The sequence below is a fragment of the Nanorana parkeri genome, unplaced genomic scaffold, assembly GCF_000935625.1.
Source record: "Nanorana parkeri isolate BGI_ZX_2015 unplaced genomic scaffold, ASM93562v1 scaffold168, whole genome shotgun sequence".
NCBI lineage: Eukaryota > Metazoa > Chordata > Amphibia > Anura > Dicroglossidae > Nanorana > Nanorana parkeri.
The window spans coordinates 758,265-771,395 of record NW_017306436.1 but is presented as its reverse complement, the minus strand read 5'-3'; the positions used below and the strand labels follow the sequence as shown (position 1 = coordinate 771,395).

At 39.0% G+C, this 13,131-nt stretch overlaps 1 protein-coding gene across 1 annotated transcript in view; it reads right to left on the bottom strand.

The window, feature by feature from the left end:
- Positions 1-417: 417 nt before the first annotated feature.
- The window catches only part of CDH2 (cadherin 2), a 267,906-nt gene continuing 255,192 nt past the window's right edge, over positions 418-13,131 (bottom strand). Inside the window, exon 16 of the mRNA XM_018554665.1 lies at positions 418-1,827. Within this exon, the coding sequence (XP_018410167.1) occupies positions 1,621-1,827 (207 nt within the window). The 3' untranslated portion in view covers positions 418-1,620. The remainder of the gene's footprint in view (positions 1,828-13,131) is intronic.

The following is a 13,131-nucleotide window of genomic DNA, read 5'->3' as shown; positions in this document are numbered from 1 at the left end:
TTAATTACTATAAATTACTGTGCTATTTGCTCTTGTTTGTTATAAGTTACAAGCTATACAGTCATATGTTACTTTGTGTAAAACGCAAGCTCTGCTACTCTGGTTTCATTAGACGTTCCTTCTTTCCAGGACATGAATGACTGAGCACTGTATCCTTCAATTGCTCCACATTTGAGCTTGGGATCCCCAAGCAACTTCTCAGCCACTCAAATTTACCGTCCATTTTTGCGCTTCAATATTCAAAAGGGAAATCAAATTTCTTTTTAGCACAAAGCAAGAGTAGGTTACAGCTATTGAGAGCTGGTGCGGTATAGTTTTCCATTTTTCTCACTCAGCTCAAAGCATCTTGGGATTTTTCACAGCATTCAAAACTGTTCAAGTGGAAAAGGTAAAAAAAAATTCAAACCAGTCACCAGATCCAAAATTAGCATTTTATTCAGAACGTGGGGGTCAGAGGTGCATCATTTATATTCTGGTACACAATACAGAGGCAAAGTCGTTGTCAAAGTCCCTCCAGTTTAAAAGCTGCTTGTCCCCTCAAACATGTATTAATAGTGCCACCAACGCCAGTTTGCCCCTATCGGTTTTGTTTTTGGTACAAATTATGTAAAACATTTGTGCTAAGAACTCTTGTTTTCTCCCTCCCAAACCAATAAGTAACTGGAAAAAAATAAACTGGTGTACTGAATCTACAGGTTTTTTTATGTAATTGTGTTTGTCACCTGTTTTTTTGTAAATACTTTATCCATAAAGAAAAAAAGAAAAGATATAAACATGCAAAAACCTGAATCCATAGTCCAAATAATACATACACATGTTTCGAAGTTTGAAAACTTCTTTATAGACTATGTTGAAAAAACATTATGTACACATATCATTTTTACAGTGAAGTGAAAAAATACCCAAAAGAAAAAGTGTACATTGATTAAGACCAAAATGTGCCTATCTTGTGAAAATAAAATAAAATCAATTCTGCTACAAAAGAAAAAAACAAAAAAAACTCACTTATGCTAGAAATTGGTGATATGACAACTCCCTTTTCCTGAAACCAACTGCAAAAAAATCCAAGACTCTTAATGGGAAAAGAAGCCTAAAAGCTAAAATAATGCACTTTACATGTCAATCACATGGTTTTCTCTGCAGCTAATAGAGTTATTCTAATGAAATTTGTTCTCAATTTCAGATTTTTATATAAGCAATGCAATGTATAAAAGAAAGAGAAGAAAAAAAAGGCGTGATGAAGAAGAAATCCTTGTTTACTTATGCCAGCCCACCTACAACATACCTTGTCTTTTCACCCTTTCAGAAATCAGTACCATTAAAGCGTTGAACATAAAACTAAATCCGATCTGAAAAAGGTACAAAAAGGCACATAAAATCCCAGTGCTTCTGTACTGTAAAATTCAAGTGTAACTGAGCTCAATCAATTTTTGTTCCAAACAGTATTGGATGACTGATATTCCCACTGAGCCCAAATTGGTTTGCAGCCTATGCCAAAGCCTTCAAACAAGCACTTGTGCTAGTAGACTACAAAGTTAAAGCCAAGCTTCTTTACACTTTTTGGGAATATCAGTTCAAATGTTTGTTCTTGTCCACAAAAACGAAAGTTCAATCCAAAGTTCAGTCATCTCCGCCGCCATACATATCGGCTAGTTTCTTGAAGCGAGGGCCCCAGTCGTTTAGGTAATCGTAATCTTGCTCACCGCCACTACTTGATGAGTTCAGGGAGCTTAGAGATCCAGCAGTAGAGCCGCTACCTTCATAATCAAAAACTAAGAGGGAGTCATAAGGTGGAGCGGTGGGATCATTGTCAGCTGCTTTGAGGCCCTGTGAAAATACAAAAGGAACACTTTAAGAAAAGTAATCTTTTTTCTGTATTCTGTCATAAAGCTGTATTCAATCATTGTCATATGTATTTATTCACAACATCCAATTGTTTATCACAGTTTATGTAGAAATGTTTTTATCGTGCAAACATTAACATTACATGTGTATTTCTAGCTCACAATAAATTAGTTAAAATGTGTCGGGGGAAAAGTAAAATGTAACACTTGCATGTTTCAATCATTTGTGTAAAAGGCTGCTAAGGGATACCTTTTGGGATGACAAAACAACCTCTAATAAATCTGTGAAGGCTTTCATTCATCCAGGTCATGGTATATCTGTAAAAAATAAGTCAAGGCAACTGGACTTCCTGTATTTTTCTTGAAGACTTTTTACTGGTCATCCAACCAGCTTTCTCATGTATCAATTGTATGTCGGTGAAACAAAACAGCAACTACACCAGCGTATGGCACAGCATAGCAGAGCCAAACCCTCTGGTCAGGATTCAGCAGTATACCTACATCTAAAGGAAGAAGGTCACTCTTTTGAAGACAGTCAAGTACGCATCCTAGATAGGGAGGAGGAGTGGTTTAAAAGAGGTGTAAGGGGGCCATTTATGTAAAAATGAAGAAGCCAAGCTTGAATAGAGGAGGTGGTGGGGGAGGGGGGTGAGACATCTATTGTCTGTCACATACAATGCTGTTTTAACACCTCTCTCTGGGCAGGTTAATAATACCTCCCAGACTCCAATTATGCAAATACAATCAACACCTGGTTGTGACAGATCATGTGGATTGGAGCAACATTCGCCATATTTATTTCCAGATCATTTTTCATACAAGTCATTCTGAATTGAGAAAGCTGGTCGGATGTCCAGTGAAACGCCTTCAAGGAAAATACAGCAAGTCCAGTTGCCTTTACTTATTTTTTTTTACAGATAACCTCTAATACAATTAACAGGGGACAGAAATCTAGACAGTCGCAGTCATAGAGCATTCTTTATGCCACCCTACGTGGTAACGATGCAGAGATATATAAAGTATATGTATCTTAAAACTCAACAACAGGCAGGTATAAAAGAAACAAATTATTGTAGCACTGTATTCATTATTACAGATGAGCTCATCAGTAAGTAGCTTGTCTTTTCACTATGCAGTCACAGGCTGGAAAGAATAGAAAGGCAAGACTTGCAAGTGTTACTTAACTGCAGAAGAGACAAACTCAATATTGCACAGGGCTGTACTGTGTGGCAGAGCTGTGAATACCTCAGAACTGGATGGGCAGAAATACAAATCCTTTGGCAGCTGAAACAGCTCCCACATACAGTATGTATTTTATCTATGTATTTGACTGTTTGCATGGTTCAGTCTCATTGTCACAGGTCGGCTAGAACTATGAGGTGAGTGAAAAGCACTCCCCTCATAGTTCTCCTTTAAGCTTTAAAACTTAGTGTTTGTAGACACAGCAAAAGTAAGCCTCAAACGTAAAAAAAAAGACTGTTTGTGAATTTACTATAATTTGTGCATTGCTATAGGCCAATGCTCTCTAACAGTGAAGAATACTACTCATCAGAAGATTTCAAAGGAGAGATAAAATATAAACTATGTATTACATGAATAATTCTAGAGTGAACATATGACATAACAATCACTGTATTCTCAATGAAAGAATATTATTCTTAATTTCAGGGAAATTGGAAGCCAATGTTAAGATAAGAGACAGTGGAAAGGAAAATTTTTTAGATGAATGAATCTTTAAATAAAGAGTTCTGCATGCGCTGGAATGGCACAGCTGTCAACCAAGATATAATTTATAAGTGGATTACAATGTTGGTAGAATTAAGTGAGAAATGGATGCATTTTAGCGATATTTTACAGTGGAACGATCGTGAACTTTGTAAGCCACTGAATCTAATTACTTAAAGGAAAAGCAGAATTCAGCATGATTTTCCCTAGAGGATGATGGGTTGACACTAAGAAGGAATGCATACGGACAGCATAAAAATTGGATGATTTCTGCTAATAAGACATTTGGAAAACAACTGGCGATTTGAAATGAAACACAAACAGAGGACAAGCACCCATGGCAACTAATCTAAGTTAAATTAAATGTAATACAAAAGTGGGTGTCCTCTATTTATGTTTTATTTCAAATCGCCAGTTGTTTTGCACATCTTCAGGCAGCCTGTCAGTCAGTGCCTAAGGCCCTTTTCACATGGGTGGTACGATTAGGTCTGCCTGACATTTTTTTGATCAGATGCCCAATGCACGTCTATTGGCAGCCATGCATAAACAGATGAGCGTCCATTTATACCCGGTTACCCCCGTCTCTGCCAAAACAAACGGAACAGTGTTCCGTTTTGAGGAACCGGATTGTGCCGGATCGCGATTAATCTGATGTAAATGGACACATGTACTTTTACATCAGATTCCCCATGGACTGGCATGGGGTCCGGTAAACTGTACGGACACAGATGTCACAGCATTGACATGCGCCCTGTACTGCTGTGATCAGGAGAGGATCCCTGCATGGACCCTCTCCTCATTAGCCCGTGTAGAAAGGGCCTTAAAGAATAACCTTTTCAGTCAAGTGTTTCAAAGTGGAGGTCCAGTAAAACATTTTACATTTTGGACATTGTGAGGCAATTTTTTATGGCTGTCTGTGTTCCCACAAGGGATATTTCTCCTTACTTACTTGAGTAAGTAAGGTGAAATCTCTCCACCGGGGAGTTTGATGGCAATAAAAACCACTCTTGGGATTTAGGTACTGTATGGGCTTTATTTATAAATCTTCTGCCCCGGGCATAGCCGGGCAGATGCTGTTTGCATAGCACTAGCACCCCTAGATGTCGCTGAGTATAGGAATTTCCTATAAATGAAGCCATATGTGTCTCAAATGGGGATAAACAGACAGTTGTAGTCCCCAGAATACCAAATCAATCATGATGTGGTCACTACAACAGTCTGTCTCTGCTATATACAAAGACACCATCCACCGTTTGATCACCACAGCACCCACACTTAAACGTCCATTTGCAGCATGTCTGTGTTAACAGGCTTCAGTTTGCATCAGAACTGCTCCTTTCCCTATACAAGTCTATAGGAATGCAAAAGCAGCTTGAAGCAGGTCAAATGCACGTTAGAAGGAAGGATGTCAACTACAGAATAAATGCTCCTGCCAATAAATTCTGAAAGATCTCAGAAGTCTCCAACTGATGTCAAAAGCAAGCTGCATGTGCCAATTGACACAAGCCCAAGCTTTTAGCCAATTTCAGAACGCACTGAATTCTGAAGTAAATGTTTGGAGCGGATTAACCCTTTGCTGTAAATGATAGACAATACAATTTTGGGACTGGAAGGGTTTTATCACCTGAATATCACATCTAATTAATGCAGTGAACAAAACCTTAAAAAATAAAGCAAGGGAGACATTTTTTCACAATTATCATGTGCTCTGTCTGCTTTGGAATAAGTTGAAAGCCAACTCACAGGCTGTTAAAATGCTTCACAAGACAAGTGTATAAAGCACTTACATAATTGATTTAATTTGGCTGCTCTATACACTAATCCTATTTGAAACAACTCTTGGTAATTAGAAGGTATTGAATTTCAACCATTCTCACCAACTGAAAGGGGGATACGTGAGGGAAATAAAAATTAACTATTATTAAATTTGGTTTATAAATGAATTTAACAGACAATGCAGTGCTGGTAGACTATTATTTGCAAGCCAAAATGAATTCCTCAAGTGGATAGTGTAGCCAGTTTGTCTGAGAGGCACAAATGTATAGAACATTTACAATAAATATAGATTTTATGTTCCTTATGAAGACTATTCTATACTTTGAAAAACTATTGCCGGCTGGGTAAGGTTGGAAACAGGCCCCCATTTCCAGAGGGCAACAATATTAACAGAAACATCAGTATGGATTGCTATTCTTGGATCTGAATTGCCTCAGGTACTTTGATAGTTAAAAGGTTTACACTGGTATCATTTTAAAACTCTACAGCTGGTCTAATATCCTAAGATAATACAACAATGTTACTTCTTAGAGCTTTAAGCTAGCCATACACTGGTATATTCCTCTCGTTCAACCCAACAGGCTGAATGAGAGAAATCACTTAATTTCCCCATCCACTCTAAAGAGCATGGATGAAGGAATCTTCACCTACTGGCTATTGTATTCAGACAGACAGCCCTACAGCTGTCTGTCTACCCAAACAGTGACTGATTTTGATTGGATGTATCCAATCTACATTTTTACAATTACAATTACATTTTACATGTATTCAGTCTACATTTTTTCACCCAGCTCCTTCAATTTTGTAACTGAAGTTTGTCGAGGTGGATGGTGTCAACAGAGCCACCCGTCACCAACTGCTTGAATTTTAGCCAATTCAAAAGGAATTGTCTGCAATTTGAGTGGTGTATGGTTAACATTACTGCAGACCATTTTTAAAGAGTGGGAATGGATTAAACCCTTTGTTAGTTTTTTTTTTTTTTATTGCTGTCTTTGTCACTATTGTGGAGAATTCCTCTCACTCTTTGTGCCAGTGACAGAGCAACTGAGAGATGGTAGATGATGAAAAATCTCTCTAATGTGCAGAAGACAGACTCTTAATTTCCATCTGAGCTTTCTCTTCCCCACTATAGCCAAAATTAAAATAAGCAATTTAGCCTCTAGGACTTGCTGTCAAATGCTTCCTTTTGCATAACAATGCAATGATGCTCAAATGCAAGAGGGCATTTGACTTGATTTACCTGCAAAACAAATGCATCTCAACAGGACATGCTGTCTCTAAAGCAATGCAAAGCAAAGCAGGTCAAATGCTTTGCCCAGAAGTGTCATCCACACTACACCATTGATGTAAATGGTAATCTTCTGAATAGCACTTGAAGTGTGTTTCAAACGCATCAAATGTAGGAAAACAATGCCCATCTATACCAGCCCTTCAGAGGGAGCTGGAATAATACAGGTATGATATCATATCAAGACTGGCAGCATAGCCACTATCTGGCAGCTATTTCGCAGAATATATGAAAAGCCCAAGTGGTTAACTGGCTCACAGTCAATTTTGAGCTTTGCAGTTTTGGTTTAATGTTTTAATAAAGTAAAACAATTAATAATTGCAGGTCATCTCTGCCAAAGCAGTGGTATCGGCAGAGAGTATTGAATCATTCAGAAATCAATTAGATACCTTCCTCAGAGACCGTAACATACAGGGGTACAGGTACTCTTAAAACCTAGGACTACACAGGTGCTCACGCACACACTACACACACACTTACACATAAAGGTTGAGCTCGATAGACCTGTGTCTTTATCCAGCCTCAAATACTATATGTAACTTTATGTAACTATACACTGAGTGGCCAGATTATTATGACCACCCCATCAGTACTTCGTTGGGCCGCCTCGTGACTCCACGAGATGTTGAAAGGTGATGCGAGGAATCTGACACTGCACTGTTGCCCTTCTGTTGTATTGTATCAATCTTGCCGCTCTCCGTTCTGCCCTAACATTGACTAGTCGCTGACGGCTACACTTTGCACGTTCAGACCCAGATTTTCGGCTGACAGTCCAGTCTCTAGATCTGAGCGGGCGTCGATGCCTGTTACCATACAAGCGATCCACCGGCTGTAGAGCTGGCGGATCGCGTGTATGGGGTACCGATCGGTGTGTGTCCACCCCCCCCCTCCGGGCTCGGCTGTGCCCGGTGTGAGCCCGTGATTAGTAGGTGGGCTGTGTCACAGGGGATAAGAGAGAGCTCGGTACACGAGCTCCCTCCGGTCCCCTCTCCTCTGCAAGTATGCGGAAGTGTTGCATAATACATCACTTCCGCATTCTCGTGTCACTCTCCAGCTTCAGAAGCTGCAATGAAGCTGATGGAGCAGATCTGTGCTTCATCAGCTTCTTTTGGGGGGACTTGGTTGCGTTAGGGGTCTTGGAGACCCCTGATGTCTCCATAAAGAGGACCTGTTACATATTTTGCTATCACATAGGGGTTTTTTATTAGCCCCGTATGTGATAGCAATAAAGTTTAGTGAAAAAAAATGTAAGTCCCAGACCCCCAAAAAATTTTAAGTTACACATAAAAAAGAATTAAAAAAACAAAAAAAATGTTTTAAGTCCCCACCCATACATACTTGCATGCAAACATGCGTCGGGGGCGCATACGTGCAAAAAAGACGATTGCGCCCATTACGCCGCACATGTTACATATCGCCGCGAACGTCGGAGTGAGAGCAATAAGTCTAGGGCCATCAATCACTGATAAAACTAAACTGATGAGCGGTAAAAGCTTTTAAAGTGTCACCTATGGCCAATTTTGGGTATGGTAGTTTTCTGCGATTTCGCGGATGCGCGCAATTTTAAAGCTTGATATGTTTGGTGTCTATTTACCCGACGTGACCCCAACTTTTATATTTTACCAAAAAACTGGGTAATAATAAATGTTTCCCAACATAACGTAAAACATTTTTTTTCCTAATTATAGTAAAAAATAAAAACCCCAGTGGTGATTAAATACCACCAAAAGAAAGCTCTATCTGTCCCCAAAAAATGGTATAAAATTCATTTCAGTACAGCGTTGCATGACGGAATAAACGTCAGTCAAAGTACCACAACGCTAAATACTGAAAAATGGCCTGGCCAGGAAGGGGGTCTAAACACCTGGTCTTGAAGTGGTTAAACACTTTAACAACAGCTGCTCTTGAACATTTACCGAATTCTGCTGTTTTGCTGATACTCGCTCAATGGCTCAGAGCGCCAACAATCATCCCACGTTCAAAGGCTGTTAAATCGCGTTGTTTACCCATATCTTCAGAAAAAAAATCACTTCTACTGTTGTGGTAAACAACCTGCTTCCCTATTTATAATGATCTGGCCCTCTAGCAACTTCAGTGCGAAATTATAGCTAATTTGCCTACAAACCTCAGGTGGTCATAATAATCTGGCCACTCAGTGTATACTATATGTATAAATAATTTACACTAAGTCCCCTGCACACTAGTGAGCTTAATATGCTAATACATACCGTATTTTGCGGTCCATAAGACGCACCGGACCATAGGACGCAGGGAGGTCCGGCGCGCCTTATGGAGCACTCGAGACTGTAGCTTCTGTCACAGCTTCTATGACAGAAGCTGTGACAGAAGCTGCAGTTAGTGACCGCTGAGACAGGTGGCGCTGTGATTACAGCGCCACGGTCTCAGTGATGACACAGAGCAGGCGAAGAACGTCTATTCTTCGTCTGCTCTATGGTTATCTCGATCGTCGCCGCTGCTCGGTTTTAATACGAGTGATCTCATTAGATCACTCGTATTAAACGAGCAGTGGCTCCTGCTGCTGAACCCGATCGCCGCCGCCGCTGCTCGGCTTTAATACGAGTGATCTCGTTAGATCACTCGTATTAAACGAGCAGTGGCTCCTACTACTCGCCCGGCGCCCGAAACAGCATGTCTCGGGCGTCGGGATTCGCTCCATAGGGCACAGGCACATTTTCCCCCTCCTTTTGGGGGGAAAAAAGTGCGTCTCATGGAGCGAAAAATACGGTAAATAGTATTCCTTTTTTGACTTATGAGCTGCTACGCTTCATATACTATGGTTCACCCTCCTTTAACTGTCATTGTAAGCTATATTTAGACACATCTGAAACAGATAATTAGATTAGAATTAAGATTCTTTTCACACCCATAGAAAAGCGAATTCATGCATTTTGGACAAGATCCACATAGGCAGTAAACCAAACTTTCTCTTCGCAGTAAAGAACATTTGGTAATAGCTAACATTATTCATGTATGTATGTATTTATTTACATTTATTGTAGTGCTTTGCTCTTTGGCACTAATTTTTGTCTCATATACTGCAAAACAACTAAACCAGGTTGGGTAAAAACATGAAGGAAAATAATGACGTAAAAGAACTGCTAGTGCTTAAAGCAAGACAGTTATATGTTCCTACAGACTTGCAACAAAGCTACTGAACTGATTTTACTGCAGTCTGATCAGAATGGGGATTCTGATTAGGTCCTGAACTATCTTCAACTATGCTATAAAAATTTGCCAAGCAGGTGAACTGTGACAGATGTGATTTGAAATTGCCTGACAGTATATTAGCCGAGGCTGAGCTAGATGGTAAAAGGAGGTCAGGTAGGTGTTGCAGCAATATTCAGGAATAGCTGGACACAAAAACATCACATCTGAGAGGTTAACAAACAACAAAGAATCTAAAGGATAAGCTAGAAAGGAAAGTCAGACAAGCCTAGGTCAGTGAGTTCAAGCAGATTATTAGTCAGGAGCTAGATAAAAGTCAAGTGTCAAACCCAGAGAAAATGAATATAAGCAAAAAGTGAGAAAATGAGAAAATTCCCAGGTTAAAGGTAAAACCTTTAACAGAACTGCTAATGCTACTCACATTCTGGATATAGAGTCTACTTTACTTTAAAGTAAACTATTGTTTACTCAGTTTTGTTATGCTCTAGCATATATAAGCTGCCTTACATCCTGCAAAGCTTTCACTATTCTTTCTTGTGTTGAGGTATATAAGTAGTATCTCTCCTTCCACGCTTAGCTACGGCACATTTTTAAAGTCTCCCCAGACCTCAAGGTAGTGATGGTACATTAAAAAAGGTAGTATACTTATCCCATGCTGTCTATAGATATTTACATATATTGATATTCTAACATTCAATCTGAAAAATAACATTTTTAAAATGTAAGGACTTTTAAGACTAAGCTAAAATGGAACACTGTAAAATGTATATTATTATACCACTTGCAAGACTAAGCAGGGTAAAAATCCTCTAGATGGGAGTCTTGTCATTCTATTCTATACAACCATTCTTGCTCAGAGTTAGACCTTCCTGCAGGGAATGGTTTATGTATGCTGTAATAGTCACAGACTAAAGGCAAAAATAATTTACATAGTTAGGTAGGTTAAAAAGTACACATCCATAAAATTCAAGAAAAAATCATAAATCTGATATTGATCCAGAGGGAAGAAAAAACTATATAATGCATGCTCTATCAAACTTGCTTCAGCTGGGGAAAAAAATTGTTTCTCATTCCCAAAGGCAATTAGATACTCCATGGATGAACAACCTACAACACTGTTTTTAAAAAAATATATTAGTAGTTGTTTATATGTTGTGGATTTTTAAACAAATCCACTCTTTTTTATGTAAAACTGCAAGAATTTGATGGGTTGGATTGAGTATATCTAATCTGCAGAATGAAAAAAACCGAAATACTGTGTTCCCAGAATACCAGTAACCAGAGGCTTTTTACAAAATAACAAGGCCTGTTGAACAATGCAGGGGCAATTAGAATGAGTCCTATGTCTGTAAATGACAATGGTCTCAAACCTTGGGTTCTAGCATTGAAAAGAAGATGATCAAACTGTAATCTACAGCCTACAGCTTGGTCTTTTTTTTATTACAAATAATGTCTCAGTAACTGCCATCAGGAGACGTGTATGCAAATAAAAAGCTTCCTGCTCTAACTTGCTGCTCCTATGTATCAATTATTACTCAATTATGGAATTGTACTTAGATTTAGGCAATCCTATTCTTTAAACACTAAAGATAAATCAGTTGTGAATGATTTAGCCCTTACAGTAAACATTCTATATACAGAATTTTGCACAGGTCCACTTTTTTCATGCAGTGAACAGCATCTCTATGGAAAAGCATTTCTTCTGTCTAGACCCAGCTCCATGTTACATTCAGTGTTCAGAAGCAAGACAATGTGGGGCATGGCAATCAAACTCCTGATAGGCTCCAGGAAGGCTAGAAGAAAAGAGTGTGCCTAGACATTGTCACATGTGTGTAAGTGCGCTGCTGTTTCTAATCAGGTATTATATTATAAAGGTACATTTCTTTACTGATTTGCTTTGCCACATCAAACTGTGCCCCTGTTAGACAGCACAAGCTTAGATTTTAAGTTAAGGTCCACTGAATGCAGTGTTACAGGCAATGTAAATTACTTAAACAACACAGGCATACTACAGACTTAGAATAGCAAAGAACAGACAACAGGGGTTGCTGTACGATGTCCACTGTACAGAGGGCAATTCCTGGAAAATCACAAACCTCAATGTAAAGGTTTAAACATCATTGGCAGCTTCATGCCACTTCCTGTTCAGACCACTATTTTCACTCTCCAGATGCTTAGGTTAAACAGGGGATAACTTCTTGTCATATATTGCCAAAACATTCCTTTGTGGATACTACATATACTATATAACCACAGATAACCTTTTGGTTTTGTAGTCTATGCTTAAAAATCATGCATTTTTTCTGCATCTGAGCCTTTTTTTTATTAAAGTGACACTAAACTTAAGAGCTAAATCTTAAAAATGCATTCAGGAACCCTAACTATTAACAAAAATGAATCTTATTTGTGTATCACTCAGCTGTAGAGCCTCAAATCATCTCTGAATTCATGCTGACACTTTCCTTCCTTCTGGAGGGTGCCTACTTTTGTTCCCCATGGTCCGTGTGTGTGTTGTAAAGTAGACGCTTCTCCAAACTCGCTCCCGTGATGCACTACAATCTCATGTGTCATTTACTAATTTGTACTGTGATTGTAGTCGATCACGGGAGCGAGCTGGGAGCGGTGGCTACTTTACCACATGCACAGGGACCATGGGGAACAAATAATACACAAATAAGATACATTTTAGTTAATAGTTAAGGTACTTGAATGCATTTCTAGGATTTAACTCCTGAGTTTAGTGATTCTATGAAAACACACCAGTTTTTAAGGGTGCCATTTAAGAATAAATAGAAAAAAGTAGCAACAAATATTCTGTTATTTATCAAGCACTTTTACAAAATTGGAACACTTTAGATATGTAATAGCCTAGGTCTTTAAAGTATAAGGGTACCATGTAAGTGTGCTTTTTATGTCATGCTTTTAACAGCAGAGCTCAAAGATGCAGATCACCTTTACAGCTTAAGAGAGCTTGTAATTAACCAAATATTTATTTTTCACCTGCTGGTGGCACTGTGACCTATTAGCTAACACCGTGTGACTTCAGAAGCCACCGCCAGGCATCTCACTACTCCAAATCTGCCCCTGACTGCTAGGGGCTTTATATTACTGCCTCTTCAGCAGCTAGGCCCCCTAGAATTATTATATAATTATATATTCTTCTTATTTGTATTCTGACCTGCTAGTTCCCAGTTATACCCAGTATTGGAGCTTTGCTGGTTTAGTATGGTCTAGCATTCAGCTGGGCAGGAAGAAACTGATGCTGCTGCAGGTATGTGCAATGATTTCTATGCGTATGCACTGTACACCTGA